This window comes from Epinephelus fuscoguttatus, linkage group LG4 (genome assembly GCF_011397635.1).
Source record: "Epinephelus fuscoguttatus linkage group LG4, E.fuscoguttatus.final_Chr_v1".
NCBI classification, from domain to species: domain Eukaryota; kingdom Metazoa; phylum Chordata; class Actinopteri; order Perciformes; family Serranidae; genus Epinephelus; species Epinephelus fuscoguttatus.
Window position 1 is genome coordinate 17,108,274 of NC_064755.1, and position 24,880 is coordinate 17,133,153.

Consider the following 24,880-nt stretch of genomic DNA (forward strand, 5'->3'; position numbering starts at 1 on the left):
CTGGAAAATACCTTCACATCCTCCTGTCTGTGTCTTTTCTGCTTTCAGTTTTCATGAATGCAGCTATTCCCATTGCAGCTGTGTTGACGGTGAGTTTGAATTCTAGCTCTTTAATTCACCTAAATATAAAGGATCCAATATGCTTCGCTCAAGATGCTTACAGTTGAGTCTAGTTACGACTGAGCAGAGAGCATCCCGTTGACTTTCCCTCTGTGTGGAGGACAGAGCGGAGACAGTGTCTAGTGACATTTCACAGTGACACAGTGTAGGGCTCTTTGACAGCACCACCCTAAATCCTGTCTGTATTTATAGAAGTCCTTCGTGGTTGTGGACTTGAGCGGAGACAAATTGGAAAATGTAGACAGATACCAAGGAGAGGGACGATTATAAACGACAAAGATAGACAAGTGATTCATCTTTGATTCGATTTTATCGTGCTCCTCAAACTTAAAAAGACAACTCAGGTTCAACTTGATGCTGACAGCCAGAGGATGACTCCTGTTTCCCTTTGAAAAGGCCATGAGTGACTATAAGCCAGTGCAGGGTTAAGGATGTAAATCCACCCCGTTGAGACCTCAAAACTCAGTCGTTCTGTCCTCCCTCTCACCCTGCAGACGTTTGTGGTTCATGTTCACATCTCCGAGGATGCTGATCTGTCCCCAGCTGTGGCCTTTGCCTCTCTGTCCCTCTTTCACATCCTGGTCACGCCCCTCTTCCTGCTCTCCAGTGTGGTGCGCTCCACCGTCAAGGCTCTTGTTAGGTGAGAAACTAAAATGTGTTTTTACAGCAGAGTGCAATGTCAAAATGTATCGTCTTCTGTTTATACTTTATTTTTATTGTTTTTGACAAGAACAGACAAAACAAGGGACACAAGACAGAGTCATCGTAGGTGAGGTGAAATGACATCGTATAAAACAGAAATGAAAAGAAGCAGGGTTACAGTGCAGTATCAGGAACTGTGCTCGGTCCTTAATGTCCATGATTGCCCTTTAAAATCATGAAGGTCCTGATTTTCCATCACTGTAAGTCACAAAAAACCAGGGTATCTTCCATCTTTTTAGAAGCTACAGTCCACTTTGTTGGTACAGAGGGGAATAAAACAAAGTTATGCAAACAAAATAGATATATATGACAAAAATATAACTTCAAATTCAACAGGAATTTTTCACATTTTTATGGCACGTGGATTATTTTTATCCATTCAGAGGTTCAGGTTTCTGGTTATTGCTTTTTTAATACCTGCTAATAGCACTAAGTAATAAATATCTGTCCTGCTGCTTAAGCCCGGTTGGCACATTTCCCAAATACGTAACACTGAAGTTAAAAACAAGCTCTGAGCCAATTATAAATCTGATCTCTACAACCACATCTACCCAGTATGAAGAAATTTTTGGACACTCCTATAAAATATGAACAGAATTATCATCTTTTTATATAAATGACAATATAGTTGCATAATCTAAAGATAAACTATGAAAGACTGGTTTGTTTTTGACTGTTTATAGTTCAGGAAAGAAGGAGAAGATAGCTGCAGCAACAGAAACACTACTGGCAGTGATCAGAGTAGTGAAAGCAACATGATTAGATGAAATGCTCAACCTTTTCCTGCAGTAGATGAATCAGCTCAATTATCAGATCGACCTTTGTTCATGTAACAAAGTGCCTCAGATCTCTTTTGTTTTAGTGCACTGGGATGTTGTGCTTATTTACCGCAGTAATTAGCTTCACGATTAGTTTGGCAGTCAAGACATCTGTTGTGATTAGTCCGCTGCAGATTGAGAGATCTGTCTCCCCCCACTACTGATGCTGCACAAGTTGAAAACTCCTCATGTGTATGCCGCTTTGCTTATTATGTTGAGTGACGAAGCTGATGGGTACGCTTCTTCTATTTTTACAGATCTATGTAGGGCAATTGTGATACAAATGATGAAATTTTATTTTTTAGCTTACATGGTGCAGGGAGGGAGTGCTCTACTGCTCAAGATATCTTAATAAACATGAGTAAAAAACAAGTACAAAAACTTGAGAACTGTTCATATTGTACTGTGGGGTCATTTTAACTTTAATTTTAAAGGGAAGTCATTACAAGGACATTTTTACCCGAGTTCAAAATACGTATTTTTCCTGTCACCTGTAGCACTATTCATCAGTCTAGATTGTTTTGGTGTGAGTTTCAGAGTGCTGGAGATATGGATTATAAAGATGTCTGCCTTCTCTCCATTATAATGGAACTAGGTGGCCATCTGTATCACTGTGCAGAAGGAAGCATTAATTTACTCATGGACTCGTGGCTCGTGGTTGTGACAGCAACATGTGAACATGAATGGCGTCCTCCTCGGCTGAGCTGTAACATTAGCTAGCTCAGTGGTGCTAGCTGAGTTAGCAGTTGATACATATTTACCTCTACAAGGCGATGTTGTTGGTGGGTATAGTTTGGTAAAAAGAAAATAGTTCCTATATGAAACTGCTCACAACAAGGTCTGTGGATTATCTTGAGTAACCAGGCCATGATTTCTGGAAAGAGACATTACTGCAGAGTTTTTTGATGCTTTGGGATGAACTGTCCCTTTAAGCAAAGATCCAGGTAATCAAGCTGTCATCCCAAGCAGCACTGGCCTGTGCTGCACCTCTCTCAAATCTAAAAATTGTTAAATTAAAAGAAAGCAAAGATTCTGAGTCATTAAGGATTCATTAGCATTTTGAATGTCCACTCATTAATCACCATCTCAACCTCCTTGTCCTGTCTGTGCATCAGGGTTTTTCACAGCTCAAAGAGTTCTGCCTGTCTTTTAGAGTCCCTTCAGTCTTTCATTGTGATGATCTAATAAAAACACATAGGCACAAGAGTAGAGATGAGAAGAAGAGATGCGGTCTTTAATATCATTAGGTGCCACTGGAACTCAATCTCTGGGCACTCTGGGATCTTTCTGAGATAAACAATCTGCATCGCAAATGAACAATGAAATATTTACTTCATAAATAATGTAAGAGCATCGCAAATGGACCATCTCATCAATTACTGTGACTATCACACAGTAGAAGGATCTGTAAATCTGCCAGTTATCCAGCTGGTTAAGATAATTACTGCAAATATTCTGTTTCAAACACACACACACACACACACACACACACACACACACACACACACACACACCCTGGTCCTACCCAGCCTGTGTGGTATATACTGAAGTTTGTGTGTGCTTTAACGTTAGCTAGCTCAGCGGTGCTAGATGAGCTAGCAGTAGATACATGCTTCCTTCCGTACAGTTGACGGATGTAGACCAGTAGAGAGAAAATAGTTCCTATGAAACTGCTCACAGCAAGGTCTGTGGACTATCTTGAGTAACTGGGTCATGATTTCTGGAAAGAGACATTGCTGTTGAGTTTTTCAAATATATTTTTTGGGCACTTTGAGCACCACAAGCTGAGTGCCATCTGGTTGCATTATATACCATGAAGGCAGACATTTCTACGGCCGATATCTCCAACACACATCTAGACTGACAAATAGCACTGCAGGTAAGAGGAAAAATAAGCATTTCATTTCTCATTGTCTCTTTAAAAGTGTTGACTTGAGCTATAAAAGTAATCATGTGCAAGAGAATTGAAGTGTTTACTTTCCATATATAATTAGACCAGAGTAAAAGTAAGCTTCAACATTTGGCTGTTCTGTGAATAACAAACTCACTGCTTTACCTGAGGTGGTTATTTACGCCTTCTTGATGCATAATCTCTTCACTCGGATAATTAACAACATCCATTATGAATAAATTTACTGCTTAAAAGATCAAAACGGTTTTCTTAGGGTGTGTCATTAAGTCAGTGAGGCAGAACTCTTTTCCTTCAGATTGTTCAGGCAATGAGAGCGTGTCACTTTTAATCCCATCATCTCCATCTTTACATCTTGAAAATGATCACAGGGCAGGACTGTAATGGGAGGAAGTGATGAAACCAACATCAAGCATTTTCCATATGGGCCTTTAGGAGACTAGCTATTACAACAGTGCTGGTGTAAGCACCTTATTAGAGTGGCTTTGGTCTCTCTGAATGTGGAGGCTGCCTGTGATCCTTTGAGGTGTCTATTTTAGGACTGTGTGATCTGACACAATTTGTCAGACACCAGATAGAAAAAAAACCCTCACAGATTTGGTTTATCTTCACACATAATGAGAAAATGTCTCTTTGTAGAGGAAAGAAGCTAATTAGGTGATACTGTAAATGCAGAGTCATTGTGCAGCCTTTAATATATTTCATTTCATTTTCAGAGTTGTCCTGTGGTGAATAAGCGTCAGTTCTTCTCCCTGCAGACTGACACTTTTCATGTTTCAAGAGTCATTCTCATCGTATCATGCTAATCATAACATACGTTAATGTCATACTGCAGTGTTTGCACAGGGTTCACTGAGGCATGTTACCTGTGCTTCTCTATTGTAGGCTACACATGACACACATGGATGCATAGATGAGTAGATAGAAGAAAATTAGTGTCAGATCTGACATTTAGCACAGGTTTAGTAATTAGATTTAGGTGGCCTGTAGCGCGGAAGCATTTGTTCTCGTGTAGGCAGTGAGGTAGAAGATAAGTGATTTAATTCAGAGATGTAGAGATATGTGAGTGCTCATTGTCAGTGAACTGTGCTCCATAGATTTTCCAATTTGTTTCACTGAATGAATGATGTCACAGCAAATAGGAGGGATGCTGTTACTGTATCTTTACATGAATGAAAGTGACCTTATTTAAGGTCTGTGTTGCTTGTGTGCATCTGCTGTACTAGTTAAATATGGCATAGGTATGTTTTGAATGGTATGTTTGTTTCTCCTTTGTTTAATCTGCAGCGTTCAGAAGCTCAGTGAGTTTTTCTCAAGCGATGAGATCGGAGACGAACAGGAGCCCAGAACGATGGTAACCTCTGGCTCCAGCAATCACAACCAAAACAAATACCAAGCTGTGGTAAGTGCACGTTAAGATACAGCTTTGGGTTGGATTGATTTAGACAAGGTCGACGTTTGTTTACATGCTATCTCTGAGTGGGATGAGGAGGAGTTGTACTCGAAAGTCACATTTGAAGACATTGTAGTCCTGCAATATGAGAGTAATTTATTTACTTTAATATCTGCTCACTATCAGCTTAGCACCTGTCTCGTTTGTTGGAATATGTGTGCATACTCCAATTTTTTCTCTCATTGTGTCCCCTGCTGCAGGCTGTCTCACTTTGCTGTGAATGTTGTTTTCTTCCTCCACCTTATCGCCCTCCTATTAATAACACCTTTCACCCATTTGTCCTTTGTGCCTGATGTTACACAACACTCCTTTAGTCATCCTCTAAACCTTCATCCTCCTCCTCGTCTTTGTTCCGACACCTCAAGCCCCTTAAGGTGGTGAACCGGAAGCGCCCCCCGAGGGATGACTGGAACAACTACAGCTCACAAGGGGACCGTGAGGGTGATGGACCCTACAAGGACGTGGACCAAGACATCTGTATAAAGGTGAGGGAGAGAAAAGGACAGGGTGCATCATCCTCCGCCAGATGCCACTCGGTCAGAAACAACATATGATATTCCTTCAGGTTTTATCGAAATGTCTGAGGTGATGTAGCAGTGGCCTTCACAATTCTTAATATTTTAGCTTTTGGTAAAGGTCAGTCATTTCCAAATACACTGACTGAGCAAAACGGGCAAACACATGTAGCAGTTATGAGCTTTGAGAGACTTCTTTCCATGAGGGATAAAAATCTATAAATTATGTTTTGGCAGTGTTCCTGTTATGGTGTCCTCTCTCCTGATTTGAATAAATACTGTAAATAGTCTGAGGTGTATGGCTGTAGAAAGGCTTCAGTTAAATTGGGTAATTAAAACTAATTTCTGAATCATAAAGCAGGCGACACTGTGGTGCAGTAGTTAGCACTGCCACCTTACAGCTAAAGAGATCCAGGTTTAAATCCACCAGCCGGCCGGGCTCTCTGTGTTGAGTTTGCATGTCCCCGTGTCAGCGTGGGTTTTCTCCAGCTTCCTCCCACAATCCAGACATGCAGTTACTCAGTTACTAAATTGCCCATAGGTGTGAATGTGAGTGTAATGGTTGTCTGCCTCTGTGCATCAGCCTTGTGTTAGTATGGCAACCTGTCCAGGTTGTACCCTGCGTCTCATCCAATGACAGCTGGGATAGGCTCCAGCACACCCACAACCCTGTATCAGGATACATAGCTACGGAAAATTAATGAATCAAAAAGCAAATTAAAACCATTTATCATATCATGGGTATGACACAGACTTTTCACATTAAATCTACATAAACTATTGTAGTAAATAATCCAACTAATTTAGAGATTGAAGATGGGACTTAGAGCTATTATGATACACAATATCAACATAATGCCACACAATATGAGCATAATCCAAAAAAGGGAGCCACAATTGGGTGACAAGTTAAAAAAAGAACGATTGGACTTAAAAAGACTGCCCAGACCTTGGTGTACATCTACACGGGCTACGTAGTGCATATAAGGCTATGATAGTCTTATATACAATATATACTCAGCCTATTTTATGTATCAAATAACTTCCTTCCACAGTAGCTTAAACGCTTCTGATTGCAGTGCTGATTGAGTCAAATTACCTGGCCTGGTGTTTCATCATCACAACCTGACAAATCCTGGAAAGATGCTCCTAATTTTTGGGCACTGCAGAATTCAGAATAGCACAAATTTGCATAATTGACATTCACTTCTTATTGCCTCACTGCCACTCTGCATTATTGTTGCTAGATGACATGTTTGTTGTTTCCTTGTTAAAGAGTTCATCTCTGTTTGATATCTGATGAGTCTGTGCTATGTTCTCCTCAGATAACTAACGGTTATTTTACCTGGACCGATGGACCACCAACACTTTGCAATGTGGACATCAAGATTCCTTTTGGTGAGCGTCAGGCAGTGTGATGTACAATCTGCCTCCTCAGTTCCTCTCCTTATTTGTTTCCCTACCCAATTTCCTCCGGTTACTTACCTGTTTAATTACTGTGTTATTGCCTCTCTAACCTCTCAGGGAAGCTGACTATGATTGTTGGCCAGGTGGGTTGTGGGAAATCATCTCTTTTGCTCGCAGCGCTGGGAGAGATGCAGAGGGTATCAGGAACAGTCACCTGGAACAGGTCAGTTCAAGTTCCCTGTTTTCTGTCTGTGTTGATCAACTCTGATACTTAGATTAAAACGTCATTATCAGCGCTTGCATTTGAATGATTGAGTTGTCGTATTGTATTGTAGGAGACTGTTTAGTTCTACAATTACAAAACTAAGAAAGCAAGGATGTCTGTGAAAATAATTGAGATCATCCTTTAAACATCAAGTTGCTGAGTCAGTGCTGGAGGATGATGCTAGTCAGTGTTCGTCCTAAATGTCTGGTAGTTACTGTGATTAAGTGTCTCCTGTGCCTCAATGAAATGACCCCATGGGCTTTGAGGGTTTTCCTCAGTTTGTCTCATTAACATAACAGTATTTATATAACACTCACCCCAGTATATCAACCGCCTCCCCATCCATTCAGTTAAAAAGCAGTAAGATAGTTGTGCAGTCAGGGAAATCCATGTACAATATGTTATACAGTTCATCTTGTAATAGAATGCAATTCAGAGGTGAAAGGTTAATTTACTCCTCATGGAGACTCCACTCCACCACTCTGGTCAATATCATGGCAAATTCTTCTTCTTCATCCTCACCCTGTGTGGCACTCTGACTTGTGCTTTTTAAATCTCTCTAGTAATTGGTCTGTCAGGGAGCGTTCATTAATGTTTTCCTGCAGCAATAAATTCTACATCCTTGACAGGGCAAGGCACTTGGCATCAAAATCAGACCTCTTACTATGACATGGCAGTATAACATGAATGGATTTGTAGGTCAGGGAAATTGTGCTGATATTGCAGCTCTTATTTTTATGGTTGATAGAGTGTAGAGGAATGTCAGGATCATTTCATGCACTACTGACCCCGAATGAGTCAAATGCAGATGGGGAAGCATTCTAACAAACTCGCTGTAGCTGCAGGCTAGAAACACCCCTTCTTTCAGATGACACCCATGCATGCCATGATAGCACTTAGTAATGACTCATTTCCTGAAGAGATCAGAGTTTTGATCAAATGTAGCTCATATTTCTATGGGGATTGATATTGTAAGTCACTTTGACAACATTGTTTGCTGAATGAGAAATTCCAGACCTTTTTAGGCAGTGACTCATCAAAGCAGGCTACCTCTGTCTGCGACCTTTTATAAAAGGTGGCACATGTCTCAACTGTATACAGTTTTCTATCTTTATATTCTAATCTTAAAGGTCACCTACTAGCTTTTTTTTTATTTAGATTTACCCCATATCCAGCAACTTCTTTAGCTCAGTTGTTTATGTGATCCAAGTATGCAACTTTAGTCACGTTATAAGACGTGGTTGCTGAAGAAGGCCATGGGACGATGCCGTAAGCTCCAGAAGAACTTAGATATTTGTTCCCAAGGTCAAGAATGGACCTCCATGCTCAAACGTTTATTTTATTTTTCCGTTATTTTGCAATATTTTACAATAAACTGTCAAAAAGCAGGTGATCGTGTGACCCCTCAGGTGTATTGTGTGTGTTCTAGATTTTAACTACTGTGCTAAATGAATGAAATGTCGCTCACTGGAATATTATCACCTGCATCTCAGTTCATTTGAGTTTCTGAGATTTAGGTTAATAGTTCTACTTTGTTGGATGTGGATGGTTCAGTGCATTTTGGAACTGTGATGATTACTTAAGTGGACTGGACTCACTGCACTAAATAATTTCTCGACTCTGATGGCTTTGCGTGTAGTTTCAAAAATGGCAAAAAAAGAAAGCCCAGTCCACTGATGAGTTTAGACAGCACTAATAGAGCAGGAGCACATTGCTTGGACTTGGCCTGGGGCCACATTTATAAATGTAATAAAAGGGCTTGAAGTGGACGTACGCCCCCGTCTAAGCATATAACAGGATTCATTTTTAAAAAAACACACATTTTGGAGACAGGGAAAATTGGCGATGTAGATAATGAGGTGGTGAATTGAAGCCAGACTGTAGAAATTAGATGTGAAAGGCATCACTATACGTATAATGATTCTTTCACACATTAAATTTCACTCAATATTACACATTACTTATAAATCCACTTTATTATAAACACTCTTTTTTGCATGTGAGCCATAACTATTCCATGAACAACTTTCAATGTAAAAGATATAACCTAACTCAAATCTCAAATCAAATTCTGCTCAATATTTCATCAGCAGTGTCTCACCACCACATTCCCCACCCCGTAACGCAGAGGAGAGGGTCAGACTGTTGGCTGCTGACACTCATGGTCAGCTGTCTAAATGCTGCATGATGCCAGGATGTGGCAGTTGGCAGGATTCAGGAAACTCTGGCTTCCCTCTCCCTGATATTAAGCATGAATAGAGATCCAAAACAACATCAAATCAGCACTTTTAAAAACTGCAGAAAAGGGCATCAGTAATTTTTCAGTAGTATCTTCTAATACCATGCATGTATGATCAAGTGAAGTATACAGGAGTTTTCATAGTGTGCACTGGCAGGCGTATGCACGGTTTTATGAATCAGAATATTTTTGGTTGTACATACGTTTCCTCATTTGTATGCACAGGCCTGCCGTAGAATGTGGATGGTCAGTTTCAACAAAAGTAAACCCAGTGCCTCTAGAAAAGCAGAACACATGTGAAATAGCTCAGCTGAAACTGAATCCTCATCCCCCGCCTGATGCATTCTGGGAGTCATTAGCTTCTATCTCCTGCATCGGAGTATCTCGTCACCTCCCCAGGATAGCGCTGCTATCAGTCTCCATTTGTCAACAAAGTTTAGTTCCTGCTACTTGATCGCCATGGTGTCCCTGGCAGCCACACACACATTCACACGGTGGAGCTGGCACTGCCTCTGATATTAGGTTGGATTGTACACCCCGCCGGGCGCCGAACCCTCTCACTTATCATCAGTGTCCCAGGGAGAGACTAAGGAGCTGTCATTTAGACTCTGCCTTACTGAAGCATTCAGACACATTCAGAGGAGTTTGTCTGTATGTTTCCACTATGTCTGTCGCTGTTATTGTTGTGCTGTGTTTCAGTCAGTCATATTTGGAGCTGCACACGCATGAAACGCTATATCTAAAGGTAAGCTGCGAGGATTTGACAGATTCAGCACATAATAAAACCCAGTAGATACAAATCACTGAGATAAGAAATATAAAAAAAGCAAAGGGGGGATTAATGAGAGCATCATGTGCCTGGCAGGAGTAAACAACATGACTAATGAAAACAGCCCACATTTAAGCTTGTCAGATTTATGAGGAGGGCCTCATGACTTGTGTGACGATGATTTGTGGCTGAGAGTCAGCTGTTACTGATCAGGTGATGGTATTCATGTCCTCAGCACTCCACCTGAGCTCACCATGCTACATGTGTTCATGTAATCAGCTCATAAAAACTAGTTTGCAGGGTGTTACAGTGATAGCGCAGTTGTATAACAACAGTCGTGTTTTATGCTGCTTGTGTCTCTATTGTGTTAGTCACTTGCTTTTGATCGTCTGATCAGTTTTTGATGGGTCAAATAACAGGTCATGTAAGACGGCATATTTCCTTGAGGATGTAATATGTTTGCTGATATCGTATTTTACAAACCTGTCAATCCCATCCCTCCCTCCTTCCGCACCCACCTGCTCCCTCTCGCTCCTGTTGCCCCTCTGCTGTCCCACTCCAAATATGGCACAGAGCAGGGAGCGTCTGGGATTTCTCTTTCCTTAAAGTAGGTGACTATTTGTATCTCGACTTCTGTATCCAGTCAAAGCAGTGCAGGTTGGATATCTTGTGTTCAGCAGCATAGCCAGTTGGATAGCGAGGTTTTGACACCAAACCATACCTGCTGAAGTAATTAACTGCAACACTTCAACTGACTGACGCCATGTCCTGAACCAGAGGGTGAAATTAGCACTTTATTGTAAAATATATTGTTTTTAGCTGGGTTTCAGTTATTGAATTAGAAAAGTCAGTGATAATGACCTTTAAGAGATTAAAATGGATGTTTGTTAACAAAAAGGGCAGCATTATCAGTCATTATCAGGCGTGGTCATCCCAATGAGCATGCACCATTACTCCCCTGTCATCATCAGTGGACTTCAAGCACATTTAATTTAATTAAAGACCGTTAGAAACTGTGGGAAGTTCCTCAGCCTGGCTTTGATGATTAGACTTGAGTTTCTCACTGCTGGCAGAAATCGTCTCGTCCGACTCCCTCGTGAATTCTCCTCTAATGTGACCTTGAGTCACATTACAAAGACGTTGATTGACGTAAGGGGGAAAAAGCTCACGGTGCTCCAGTCAGAGGTGAAAGCCAGGAAATTTGTCATTATCTCCGGCATGATTGCCCTGTTTTTGATGGCTGCAAGATAAAGACAATCAGCCAGTCCATTCAGGCTTCAGTGTCTTGTAAGTGTCATTATGTGACGAGGTCTGATGAGGCTATTTTCTGAAGTGCTTTCATTATGTGTTGTTGGAAATTGCTCAGTTTAGCTCTCAGAATTAAGTACATCTCCATCCCTTTACAAGAAAGCTTATTTGAGATTTGACATAATAATTATTATCTTGTAATCTCACCACATTTTTCACTTCAGAACATCTGCTTTAAAAGAATTTATTTTCCACATTTTCCATATGTGTTTTTTGTTTTACATGCAACTGAAATGGGAAAAATATCATCATAAAGATTTTTGTAGTCTGTAGATTATTTGTATTTATACTCTTGCCACTTTCCATCCCACTATCTTTGTAACTTCTAACACTTTCAACCTCTTTAATTAATTCCTGTAATACTTGACACCGATTTCGTTCTTTTTGGAGAGCAGCCAGTATAGCTTGAGATATCTTTGTGCACAGATATAGAAAGCCAACCATATTATTAAGAGCTCACTATAATTTAAAAATATTTTCAAAAGTAATATTTGCATTTGCAGTAATATTTAGTGTTGTTAATGTGTATTTTTTTAATGAGTCTTTTTTCTTTTTCTTCTTTTTTTTTTTTTTTTTTTACAATTGATGTGAACATTATGGCATTGCTCATTTTTATGTTAATTTCTTGTTTTTCCCTTTTTTTCTGAAAAGGAGTTTTATTTTACAACTCAATGTTGTAAATGTTTTTTTTTAACTTAAATTTAGGAGGTCTACTGCATGAGCTTAAATGACTTATTTGCATCTTCTGTAGGGCTGAACAATTATGTGGGCTTTTGTCGAAAATGCAATATGAACTAGTGCAATATCCAAATCGCAGGGGGCTGGATATTTGTTCAAAACAAAGTATGTGTCAAAATATCATTCTAAATTAAGTACTGTGGCACTGCAGAGATGTCACGGCCTTCAAATCGTATTCTACAGGCTTAAGAAAAAAATCTTTGGTACAGATCCTTGCAAATCATACCATGATCACTGTAATAAAAATAATAATGCCACAATGATCAATTCATCAAATTGTTCAGCTCTAATCTCCCATCCATCTTTAATTTCTTTTCTTCTTGGTTTGTTTGTTTATTTGTTAGAAGTAGTATTATTGAATCACTACGAAACTAATTTAACTGGAGCCAACAAACTCAACATGTATGTTCTGCGGGAAAAATAAAAACCAAAATGATTTATTAAAGAAATGTCAGCTTTCGAATTTTTAAAATCATGATAATCATGTAATCGACTAAGTGTCATTATTTTAATATATAGCATTTTTAAAATATATATTAAACAATAAATAAATAAATGTACAGCCACACACAAAAATGTACATTATCCTGTCATATTTAAACACATTACATTCATTTCTGTTTTCTGTCAAGCTCTGTTATTTATAGGTCTTAAGTTCAGTTTAACACCTCCTGCCTAGAGTTACCGACACCTTCATGTCAACGTCTTTCCCTTATATTACAGTCAGCACATACAGGGGTGTTTACATGTATGTTTTTGACACGTCAGAGCTTCTTAAATATCAGTCACCACTTCACTTCCTAACAGCTGTGATCCTACAACTGCTGCAATAAATTGGTGTAAATCAGCCCCTCGCTCTGTGCATGCACTCAGACGTGATCAGAGTCACCTTCTCAGGATGAGAGAGGTGTCAACTTGTCAAAACTAAAAATACACCGCAGCTTCTACTGAGCATGTGCAAAGCTCCGAAGAGCCAATCAGATGTTAATGACTTTAGGAGTCAGAATGTGAATGGTTATGTGCATGCATGCGAATGTACTGTATGTGTGTGTGTGCACTTTGAGCTGTTTAATTATTCTAAAAATAAGAGTTTATGCGAGTTTTGAGCCTTTTCAAATCACATCACCACACTTCTTAAGTGTCCCCTGGCATCTGGGAGGTTTTGCTGTATTTTTATAACAGTTGCAGAATTGTTAGATACACTTCCATTTATATGTATTTTTCTCTGTTTTCTGCAGCCTGCCGAACTTGGAGTCTGAAGGAGATGAAAGGTAAGTCAGAGTAAACTGGAAAAACACCCAAGCACCCAAACATAAACAAGAGCCATTATGTAACTTTATCTCTTCAAACCTGCATGAGGATCTGAAATGTACTCCTGAGGACAAAAGTCAGTGTGAGTCAAGTACATTCGAAATATTTACAGATGGCAGTGTACTATTCCTGATGAGAGGAAAGACATGTGATCCAGCTGCTGTACATAACTAATAGTGGACGCTATACATATTTAAATGAAGCTCTGCTGACAGGTCAGAATTGTCACAGGTTTAGCTAACGCAAGTAGTGGAGTTATTTTAGCATACTGTGGATTATTGTTTCTATTTGTAACTTGACAGGCCATGCCACACACACACACACACACACACACACACACACACACACACACACACACACACACACACACACACAATAAGGCATCCATGTCGCATATCTGGCAACAGCATAACAACCGAGCATTTGACAGCTGGTGTCTTGTCAGTGGGTGTTTCTGTCTAACCAGACACTGACAGAACGTGGAACTTTTAGCTCAGTGTATCTATTGATAGCATTGTGTTCCATGTGTGAGTGTCCACAGAAACAAGAATAACAGTACAGCACAGCACAGCACGTACCTTTGTTTTTATAGTTGGCCCACAGTGAATAAAGACAGTGTGCAGTATAAACAAAATACTGTGGTGTTGCTTTAAGATTCTTTTAATCTCACCCTGTAACCAATATCATATTACTTGGAATGATCACTTCCATTTTTACACTGAAGTCATTCAGTGTTTCCCACAGAATTAGATTCTATGGGCCTTTTCCAAACTGGACCCAACCTACCACTGCTCCTTTGCAGAGTGTAACTCCATTTGTAGTCACCTTCACATTTGAAGTGCCCTTCATCAAGGTGTAGGATATAAATACAGTGGCCAGCTTAAGGACAAACTGCCTTCTCTGTCTCTCTCTCTCGTAACTTTTTGTAACCATAGTTAAAAATAAAACATCATTGCGCTTATATTTGATCTGTATGTGCTGCTGTTTCCCTGAATGTCTATGTATTATCTTTTTGTCATTCAAATTCAAAAGAAACAAATAACTCAAATGAATAAGTAAATTAAGAATTAAAAAAATGAATGAATAGAAATAAAACGTACTTCTTATCTTTGCTTGTGGCTTTTCTTTACTTTTTTCTGTCAACTTTTTTGTGTTTATTTGGTTTTCTAGGCTGCTTGTTTTTTACAATGGTTGTTGTAAATATAGGCTGACAATATACAATCACATGAATGGGACTGTTTATCTAGAGAGTCGAGAAGGGTATATTTTATCCAAAATACAATGTATGATATTAATGTCTGTATGAAAGTATTCAATGTCTATCTTAGATTTAGCAGTTTACGTTTGTAAGGGAAGTTACTTGGAACTTTATTTGTATGCGGTCTTCCATGACAAACACAATATGGTGTTACGCATGGTCAGTAAGCATTACTTAAGGCTCGTTTTGGATGGTTTTATAGCCCGCTTCCACCCGTGGCTAGTTGGTCTGGGGCGGCAGTGAATGTGGTGAGCCTCATTATGAGTGCAGAAACGCAGTGAAAGTGGGTAGGGAGAGGGTGTAGAGGGTGGTTTAGGAAAGGCCCCAGGGGCGAAAATCGCATTTCATAGTTGGGGGGGGGACAATAAACAGTAAAATTTTAGAGAATAATTCCAGGGGGGGGGGCAAGGAAAAAAAGTTGTAGCCTGTCTTTTATACAGCATCTTTTACCGCAATTTGACGCTTTAATCTTCTCTCTATCTCTCCAACAGGCAGAGTGAATATCTATACTAACTAAACTAAAACTAAAACTAAACATTTCCTGCAATTAAACTGGTAAACTGGTTTATAAACAGTGTGCTGTGAGATCTGCCGCTGTGTACCTCACAACCGTGTGTAATAGTCGCGCGTAATGACCGCTCCTCATCTGCACGTCTTTCATGTTTGTCTCACTGACAGGTGGAGAGCCTACAGACAGGTACCCATTAGCTACGCTCCGTCACAACCGTGCGTAATAGTCGCGCGTAATGACTGCTCCTTGTCAGTTAGACTGCACGTCATTCATGTTTGTCTCACTGACAGGTGGAGAGCCTACAGACAGGTACCCATTGCTCCGCCACTGACTGCTCTTGTCCTGTCCTCTCTATCACTAAACTCTGAGCTTAATCATTAGCTTTTAGCTTAGCAGCACTCGTAATTGTGTAGGCTTTTGAACAATGCAGGAGAAATGTTGCAGACAGTTTATATTATCAGCCTGGGCCTGGGACTTGTTGTAACAGTAAATGGGATGTGTTGTAACATGTGTAGCCTAAGTTAAACTGTGTCTGTGTGAGTGAACATCTTACCCTGCCATGCGCGATGTGGGCAGCAGTTCCAGCCACACGCTGCTGCTGCTGCCAAGCAGCCCCGCCCGTTGGAAAGAGTGTGGGATATACCACTACTAGGAATGGGAGGGGGGGACTAAATCTTTTAAGATTTAAATAGCATATCATCGCGCGATTATAATGAGCACCGCTTACATTGTGCTTTCAGTAAATACTACTGCATTGTTCAAAAATTATTAATTGTGTCACAAATGATTCTGGGGGGGACAGCTTTACTGAAGGGGGAGTCATGTCCCCCCTGTCCCCCCTGGGATTTCTGCCCCTGAAAGGCCCTATTTGCAGCGCTGGAGGAGGTGTTTCTGTATGAATTTATGAATGGTTAAATTAAGCAGATTCACTGTACTTGGCGCTCTACTGCTTTATCTCCTCAGACGGAGCGCCCAGAGCATATCCCAATGTGCTTGTGAGAGAGAGAGCGAGATTGGGGCGTGCAGCTAAAAAAAAAAACAGAAAGTCAGTATGTGGTGAGCCACCACAAATAAATAAATGTGTGGGGAAACTCTGGGAGCTCAGATTTTATATACACTAGCACTGTTCATATATTAAAACTGTCAAGGTTGGTTTTATTTTGTCATACATACAAAAGATTCTTGCAAATGTATACCCAGCACACAAAACAGTAAATAGCATGGAACACAATCAAGATGAAATACATAAAACTGAGGCATTCAAAATAAATCTTCTCCCTGAATAATCTCCAACAACTAACTACTTGACTGTAATCTACAAAACAAATCCTCAGTTCAGTGGAACTGTTTCTGGTGACCTGGGTATTTTTTAGCTTACCCTGTCTCTTTGCTTTGCAATTGTTGTTGTTTGTTGAGAAAAGCTGGCGGACAAGATCAGGGATAGACACTGCTGTCTAGTCAGGAAGGAAGAAGGCACTGTTAGTGTGTGTTTGTGTCACCCCCAGTCCATCTTAGTAAGTCTTTCTCTCCTCTCAGGATAAAGTGCTCAGAAACATGCCACCCACTGGTGAGGAAAGAAATCAAATCATTTCACAGAACGTCCCTGTATTTCCCTGGACTGATCAAATGAAAAACAAGGTGTTAGATTGCCTCAGGAGTTCTTCTAATGGTTTACAGCATGGTTCAAGCAGCAGCACTTCACTGTAAAACAGAAAGTTAGATCAATCTTTCTGTTTATTTGATGAGTCTTCAAGTTTCCAACACATTCTCTGGCCAGAAATACATTTACACATTTCTGGAAGTTTAGTGTTTGAACACGTACACGAGTCATTCCTTTCTCACTTCAAACACCCTGCCTTTACAGTTATAGCGTAGCTCACACAGAGAGAGACATACATACACCAGATGAACAGGATACCAGCAAACAGCAACAAACATCCCGACAGCCACAGACCCCGTGTTGACGTACTAATCTCAGCCCGAGGAATCAGATCCCCTGAGAACTGAATGCGTCAGAGTCCAAACGGGTTGATGCTGATTTCCATATCAGCAAATTACAGGAAGAAAAATTGGGATGGGGTAGGGGGTGAGGGGTTATTTTTAGGGAGGATAAGATCACAGCTAATGATAGATGTGTTCATGTAGGGCAGTGGTTGGCCTGCTCAGACATGATTGCCATAGTGAGGGAAGACTATATGTGTTAGTGTGTGTTAGTTTGTTTTCTGTTAATCATTACAGCGTGAAGGTGGAGTCAATACTCAGTATTGCTTATCTAATGTATTTGTGTGTCTTTGATATTGTCTCCACAGTCCCACAGACAGAGATGCAGCTGGTGATGGAGAAATCAGGTGAGCTCAGACAGCAACTACTACACCAATATGGGCTCGCTCATTAAATACAACAGCTTGGTGGGTGGCCCCTTGCTTCAAACTATGACGCACCTCCAGAGACAGTTTTGGACACTCAGGGATGGCGGGTCAATTTCCACTTGTTACTCTTAGGACTGACTGTCCCAAGCTCATCTCCTGTTCACATGGAACCCTTCTCCATTTCGGCCTTCAAAGTTCTCATTTAAATATTTGCTACTATCACCAAATCTGCACCTATGGTGGCTCCACCCAGGCCTGCACACTAAGCTTCCATGCCTGTGGCGGCATAGCCCTCGTGGCTCCTTTTTTTATGTCTGAAATAGACACTAAAGGGTGCCTTGTGCATCAGAATCACACATTGACGACCACTGACCAAGCTGCCATATTTGATGCCCCGGGAATGAGAATGGGCTGCCTACACATCAGGCGGTCTCCATGGAGATGCATCACCATTATCAGCGGAGCGGAACGGCAATTCTCATGCTTATCTAGAAATCCACCGAAGATAATCGAGAACAAGATATTCCCTCTGCTCTCATATTTACCCCCGACCCTCAGCCGCATATTGACTTCACAAATACACCGCAGTCCCTAATGATCTCTGGTCTTTATGGACTGGAGTTATTATTCTGCATCGCCGGTTTCTGAGTCTCTGTGATCCAGAGGTTAATCAGTTTCCTAACCTGTGTGGGAAACCTCATTAAGAAGCAGAAATTGAACATGGAGAGCATATTATTGTTTGGTTGACACTTCTGCTTGTGTTTTAAAACCTCTGGTAGGAAGAGAGGCGCTGTGGCCTACGCTTCCCAGAAGCCCTGGCTGTTGAATGCAACAGTGGTGGAGAACATCACCTTTGAGATGCCCATGATCAAACCAAGGTAAGAAATCATACCTGAACCAAACCAATGGTTTTTAAAAATGATCGCGTGATGGTTGTATCGGTTCAAACCATGCTGAGCTCCTCCACAGGAGCCATGGGAGTTTTATGGGGGCATTTTATTATTATATAACAGTGAAGAGATGACAAAAAGAATAGAGGAAAAAGATGGAAAAGAGCCCTGGCTGACTCAAACAGGAAGGGATGCTGCTGTAAACCCAGAGGACACCGGGGCACAAAAACCATAAATGCATTTAATTTATTATGCACACACAGAAATGAGCAAAGTGCTGAAGAAGGAAAGTGCAGAGAGAGGAGCAGACAGACATTTCAGCTGAGTTCTTTCCTTAATGCTGATAGCATTGCAGTGAAGAGAGAGCCAGCTGGGGAGAAATGGCAGACCTAACCCCATGGTGCCATGATAACAACCTCTCTCTAAATGTTAATAAGACTAAAGAAATCATTGTTGTTTAAAGAGCCGGTGAAATCACACTCCTATTTTCATCAGTTGCTAGCTGATAGTTTTCAATATCTTTGTGTGCACATCTTAGACACCGTCAGGTGATCAGTGAACACCAACTGCACCCTAAAGAAAGCACAACAGTGTCTCAAGAGTTTTGGCATGAACACCAATCTCTGTACCATTTAGAGTGTCCTAACAGGCTGTGTTACTGTGTGGTTTGGAAACCTGACTGCTCAGGACTGCAGACAGCGACAAAGGACTGAAAAGTCAGCAAGAAAAATCAGAGTCACATAACATTCACACCACCTGCTGCAAAAGGAAAGCCCAAAACATCATTAAGGACTCCTGCCATGCCACCTCGTGCTCTGTTCTTGCACTCGCCATCAAAAAAACATCAAAGCACAAACCACTCAACTCAGTAATAGCTTCTTTCTTCAGGCAGTTGCTGCAGACAGTGCCACTAAACACAGGCATTTCACTGTAAGTTTTACACAGGACAATAAACTTGAACTTGAATTTGAGCTTGGGCTGCACAGTATAGTGTTGTTTTTCTTTTCTTTTATCATCATGGTGTCAATAATGCATGGTAATCACAGGGATTTTTTCAAGTTTCAAGTCAGTGTTTAGTTTATTTAACTGAAGAATGCTGGAAATAATTTAGCAGGAATTTAGCAGTATACTGAAAGCAGAAGAAAGGCAAAACGTAGTACACTTAAATATCTGTTTATTGATCTTCAAGTAATATTGTTAACATGATATCATGTCCCATATTTTCCTCATATCATGCAGCTCCATTGACAACTATTTTTGAATGTTTCTTGATGAGGGGATAACACACAGTGAGTCATCCATTCAGTCTCCTCTCTACTCTCACTGGGCCTCATTCACACACAGTGCATACACACAAATTTGTTCTTAAACCTTGCAGACGAACAAACCTGGAATTCATCAATATTTTATTACCTGACTTTGGTTGTACTCTGTGAACAAATTTAGAACTGCCTCAGACCATACATACGCACAAATGATGAAGGACCAGCTGTCTTCAAAAAAGTAAATACACAGACTAAAACTAAATGCTTAACTAAAGACTTAACTAAATGCATAGCATATTAAAACTATATTTATTTTAAAAAGGCTTCAATAGATAATATTTTAATTATCTATCGACACGTTTAATCATGCTGTGACAGTAACTATTCCGTCTGTCATTACAGTAACAGATGCTCAAAAACAGTTTAACACCGGCATGTCAGGGCCTTATTATGTGTGTAAAAACAACTCACTTACAACTTACAACAACTCATTCACATCTGTAGGCAAATGTATTTCCTTATATAGAGAAATGGGGGTGTGGCAGTATGCTGATTGCAATTAACGACATGCACTTGCCAATGTAGAATGTTTCTGGTTCACTAATACATACAGTGGTGAGAACAAAATCAGCGATGCTAATGTTGTCATGAATCCGACAGTAATTTTGCATGCGCACTTATGTGCAGAGTAAAAACATTTCTTAGCACATATTCATGAGTGACGCCCAGTGATACAGTGTCAGTTGTATTCAGCCCAACAGCACCACAAACTGCAGCCTCCAAAATGGCCATAATGTCAAATCAGCTCTTTTTTAAAACTGTTTCTACAAAAACTGAACATTACAACCTTCATGACGGATGGATTTATTGGCCTGGCTGTACCTGATAAACTGGTAACTGAGTGTATTAGTTAATGGATTTGTCAGTGTTGCATTCCAACATCCTCTTTTCAGTGCAAACGTGATTTGTATGTTTGTGGATTTGCTCTAGATCAAACAAAGCTGAACAGACTGTACTCTTACATCAGCAACAACGATGTGTAAGCTTTAATTTTGTTGCTTTTGCTTTACTAATAACTTGAACCCATGATCATAAAAACTAGCTGTCTGAGGACGTTCTCCTGTCAAATGGCAACACAGTAATCAATGTGTTGTCAGGCCAAGCTGTTAAGCCAAATAGAGCCAATAACCTTTCTGCTCCCTGAGGCCACTGTGGTAATTGGATGTGTTGAATCCTAATTAAGTCAACAGTTTTAGTCCAGTAAATAAAAAAATAAAAAAAACTCCAGTTGGTGGCTTCCAAAATAACCTGTTTTGACAGTGAGATACCTCGGGCCAGGACTTGCCTTGGCTTTTGATGTGCACAGTGTGGACAGTTTCACTCACTCCTGGCTCAACATATGCTGTTTCACCTGCATTGGCACACAAACACACACACACACACACACACACACACACACACACACACACACTCTCTTGTACTGACATACACCATTGCACACACTCACAATTTTTATCCTCACAACAAATGGTCTGTCTCAAAGGTCAGTTGCTTGGATTTATGGTTGTGTCCAGCCTCTCTATGGGTCTAATGGACTGCCTTTATAAAATGCATCTAATGGGCCGCAGCAGTTTGTTGCTGTGGAGATGTTTGCGTACCCTGCGCTGCCTCTCCTTGCTGTCTCCGCTTTATTTCTCTTCATGCATCCACCTACCTTTCTCTCTCTCCCCCCATCCTGTCCTGCTGTCAGATTATTTTCTGATAAGATCCAGAGCGGCTAACTCACTCTCGGACTGCAGCACTAGGTGTTCCCAAAAAAAGACGCTGTGGGCATGTGGTTTTTTTGTTGTGTCATTCATAAGCTTTTGTGTGCTTCGTGTGCACAGCAGTCGGCTTAAGCACAAATTTTACACATTTGATTAGTCATTTCTGGCTTGGTAGGTGCAGCTCTGCCTTTATGTGTGAATTTGTCTACAAATTTGGCTTTTCTACAGGCTTTTAGCTTGTCTTTTGTAGCATGCTAACACGCTAAAATAAGATGCTGAACATGAAAAACATTATTCCTGCTAAACATCAGCATGTTAGCATTGTCATCTTGAGTGGGTTTGCATGCTAATGTTCAGATCAAACCACTGCTGTGGCTAAGTACAACCTCACAGAGCTGTAAGCATGGCTGTAGACTCTTATTTACACAGTCTTGTGTCTTGCTTGTGAGTATTTTAACTGTAGTCATGCATCTGGGAGAGTGTTTGCTCAGGCACTGTGCTAAGACATACTGTGATTTGTTAGATTCAGACTAAGAATATTCAACTGGTGTGATTCATTAATATTAATCAGTCTGTTTTTGGCCCGTCACCCCATATTTTTAGGTCACAATGTTCTCAATACTCCAGTAATTACAGAAGTGTCAAACTGTTGTGTACAGCTGAATGTGGCTTCACTTCTGTGGTCTCAATGACCATACATTTTAATGACCAACATGCAATTCATTTGAATCAGAGCACGAGTGAATGATTGATGCAGCAGTGAACCCTGTCCCCCGTGTGGCTCTGTGCTCTCTGAATCTTCCTCTTATCTCTTTATTCTGTGTCTGTCTGTTGAAGCAAGTCTGACTAATCGCTCAGAGCTAAATCTTTCAAGTTGACCCACAGAGGCTGCTGAGTTATTTATTTCATTGACAGTGTTTGTGGCACTGTTGAGACCTCCATGGATTGTGTTATGCATACATAACAGCACGTTATACGTAGATAGACAAATATATTTGTAACATATAAAATGTGTATCATTTAAATTAATTAACTGTCTAGATAATCAGCCAAGAGGTTAATAAGGAGCAGACCTAGTTTCCTCCTGGTTGGTAGCAGCTGCTGTCCGTCCTCATCTGTATTCTGTCTCTTTGCCTGCCAGGTACAAAGCTGTCATCGAGGCATGCTCTCTTCAACCTGACATCGACATCCTTCCACAGGGGGACCAGACAGAGATCGGGGAGCGGGTCAGTATCACCGTAAAATTTCTCATTTTCTTTATATTCCTTTGAGTTCTTTTTATCTTCCAGACCTGGCCGAAGCTCCCACTGTGGCTCACTGTGCTGCAGAATCATTTGATTCATTGCAGCCAGGATGTGATTTTGGGAGCTGTACTGACCTTGTTCAGCTAAAGCACTGTCATGTTGCATTTCTTCCCACACCAGCGATGCAGGGAATAAACCGTGATCTCCTTTATTACTCTGGGGGCGAGTGCCACATACATTTATGGATGTAATCATGTTGTTCATTCCTCTTTGTAGTAAAATGGTCTAGTAACGTTTCTGTCCTCTGGTGCAGGGTATCATCCTGTCAGGTGGACAGAAACAGCGGATCAGTGTAGCCAGAGCCTTGTACCAACAGACTCATGTGGTCTTTCTGGTGAGTCTGCACACACACGCACACACCTTTGATCAAAAGAATGATTACAGTTGCTGAGTTGCACCTGTATGTGGCCATGTCAGCAGGCAGTCTGTAAGTATTTACAGTGAAACATTTGTTCTGAAGCTTCATCTGGAGACTCAGATGTGTTTCTATTTCTGAAGCCTTCCAACGTGACAAAAATAGCAACACGCTCTCTGGCACTCAGCTGCAGGGCTGAGGAAGTTTACTGCCTCTCAGTTATTGATCACTTTGTGTTACATGTTTGCATCTAGGGCTTTGTTGTCGATCAATCTGCAGATAATTTTCTTGATTTATTGTTAAGTTTATGGAGTGTCAAACAAAAGTAAAACAAAATGGCATTCACAATTCCTCAGAGGCTACAGTAATATTGTCAGATATATTGTTGTGTTTGACTAAAGTTGTAAGATATTCAAGTTACTACCATTTATGACAAAGAAAAACAGCACATCCTCACATTGAAAAAGCTGCAACCAGACATTTTTGGGCATTTTTGCTTGAAAAATAACTGAAACAATCAATCACAGTCAGGTGTTTCTGTGCACCAATCACACCAGTCTCAGTCAAATCTAATCAAACCACACTCACGCAGTCCTAATGAAACAAATAAGCTGAGCTCTTGAGTACCAGACTCTTAAAGTTCCTCTCGAGGCACTGATTAAACCTCTATTAACTCATCTCTGTTCATCAAAATTACACATTATTGCATCAAAATTACTTTCTTTCTCACGAAAAAAATCCCTTCATGCCTTAAAATGGCTTAGCTGTAACTCTACATCTTTGCCTCATTTATTATGCGCAGTCTATGAATGATCCACGATTATGCAAGTTATCCCCGCCGCTTAGTCACTCGCCTACAGCTGGAGTGTAGCGGCTCACCTTCGACTTTGCTCATCGAACACACAAACTTGTTCTAAAGTGTAATAGCCTACATAACAGCTTTGATTGTTTGATTATTAGGTCATGAATAGTTAAAACTGTAGAGAAATACTTCAACCTGCTACATACTTATACTGTGTGTTCATGTATTGTTTTTAGGATGACCCATTCTCTGCTTTAGACATCCATCTGAGTGACCATCTGATGCAGGATGGCATCCTCAAGCTCCTGAGAGAGGAGAAGAGGACGGTGGTGTTGGTCACACACAAACTTCAGTATTTACCACACGCAGATTGGGTAAGGCCAGGCTGTGTGTGTGTGTGTCTCTGTGTGTGCGTGTGTGTAAAACAGATATTTGCAGCTATGATCTTAACCAGCCTGATAAATGATCCTTTTACTCTGTCACAATAATTGATGAGACTGACCATCTGTGATGCTCTTATATTATTCATGATTTGTGATGCAGACAGTTTATCTCACAAAGATTCCACTGCATCCCGATTGATTTATTTCCAGTGGCAGCTAATGATACTAAATATTACATTTCTTCTTCTCATTTTACCTTTGTGCGTATGTGTGTTTTTATTAGATCATCGCCATGAAAGACGGCACAATCCAGACTGAGGGGACTCTAAAAGACATCCAGAAATCTGACTCTGAACTCTTTGAGCAGTGGAAAACCCTGATGCACAGACAGGACCAGGAGTTTGAGACGGTGATTAAAGAGTG

The 24,880-nt window shown here is 40.6% G+C and overlaps 1 protein-coding gene across 2 annotated transcripts in view; it reads left to right on the forward strand.

Moving 5' to 3' along the window:
- Nucleotides 1–24,880, forward strand: part of abcc8 (ATP-binding cassette, sub-family C (CFTR/MRP), member 8) — an 86,551-nt gene that overhangs the window by 36,667 nt on the left and 25,004 nt on the right. For both annotated transcript variants that reach the window (XM_049575408.1, XM_049575409.1), the window contains exons 12-24: nucleotides 49–89; nucleotides 615–760; nucleotides 4,837–4,951; nucleotides 5,368–5,487; nucleotides 6,843–6,915; nucleotides 7,042–7,147; nucleotides 13,482–13,514; nucleotides 17,633–17,671; nucleotides 18,472–18,570; nucleotides 22,755–22,839; nucleotides 23,171–23,251; nucleotides 24,311–24,448; nucleotides 24,741–24,866. In XM_049575408.1, coding sequence (XP_049431365.1) covers nucleotides 49–89; nucleotides 615–760; nucleotides 4,837–4,951; nucleotides 5,368–5,487; nucleotides 6,843–6,915; nucleotides 7,042–7,147; nucleotides 13,482–13,514; nucleotides 17,633–17,671; nucleotides 18,472–18,570; nucleotides 22,755–22,839; nucleotides 23,171–23,251; nucleotides 24,311–24,448; nucleotides 24,741–24,866 — 1,202 coding nt within the window. The remainder of the gene's footprint in view (nucleotides 1–48; nucleotides 90–614; nucleotides 761–4,836; nucleotides 4,952–5,367; nucleotides 5,488–6,842; nucleotides 6,916–7,041; nucleotides 7,148–13,481; nucleotides 13,515–17,632; nucleotides 17,672–18,471; nucleotides 18,571–22,754; nucleotides 22,840–23,170; nucleotides 23,252–24,310; nucleotides 24,449–24,740; nucleotides 24,867–24,880) is intronic.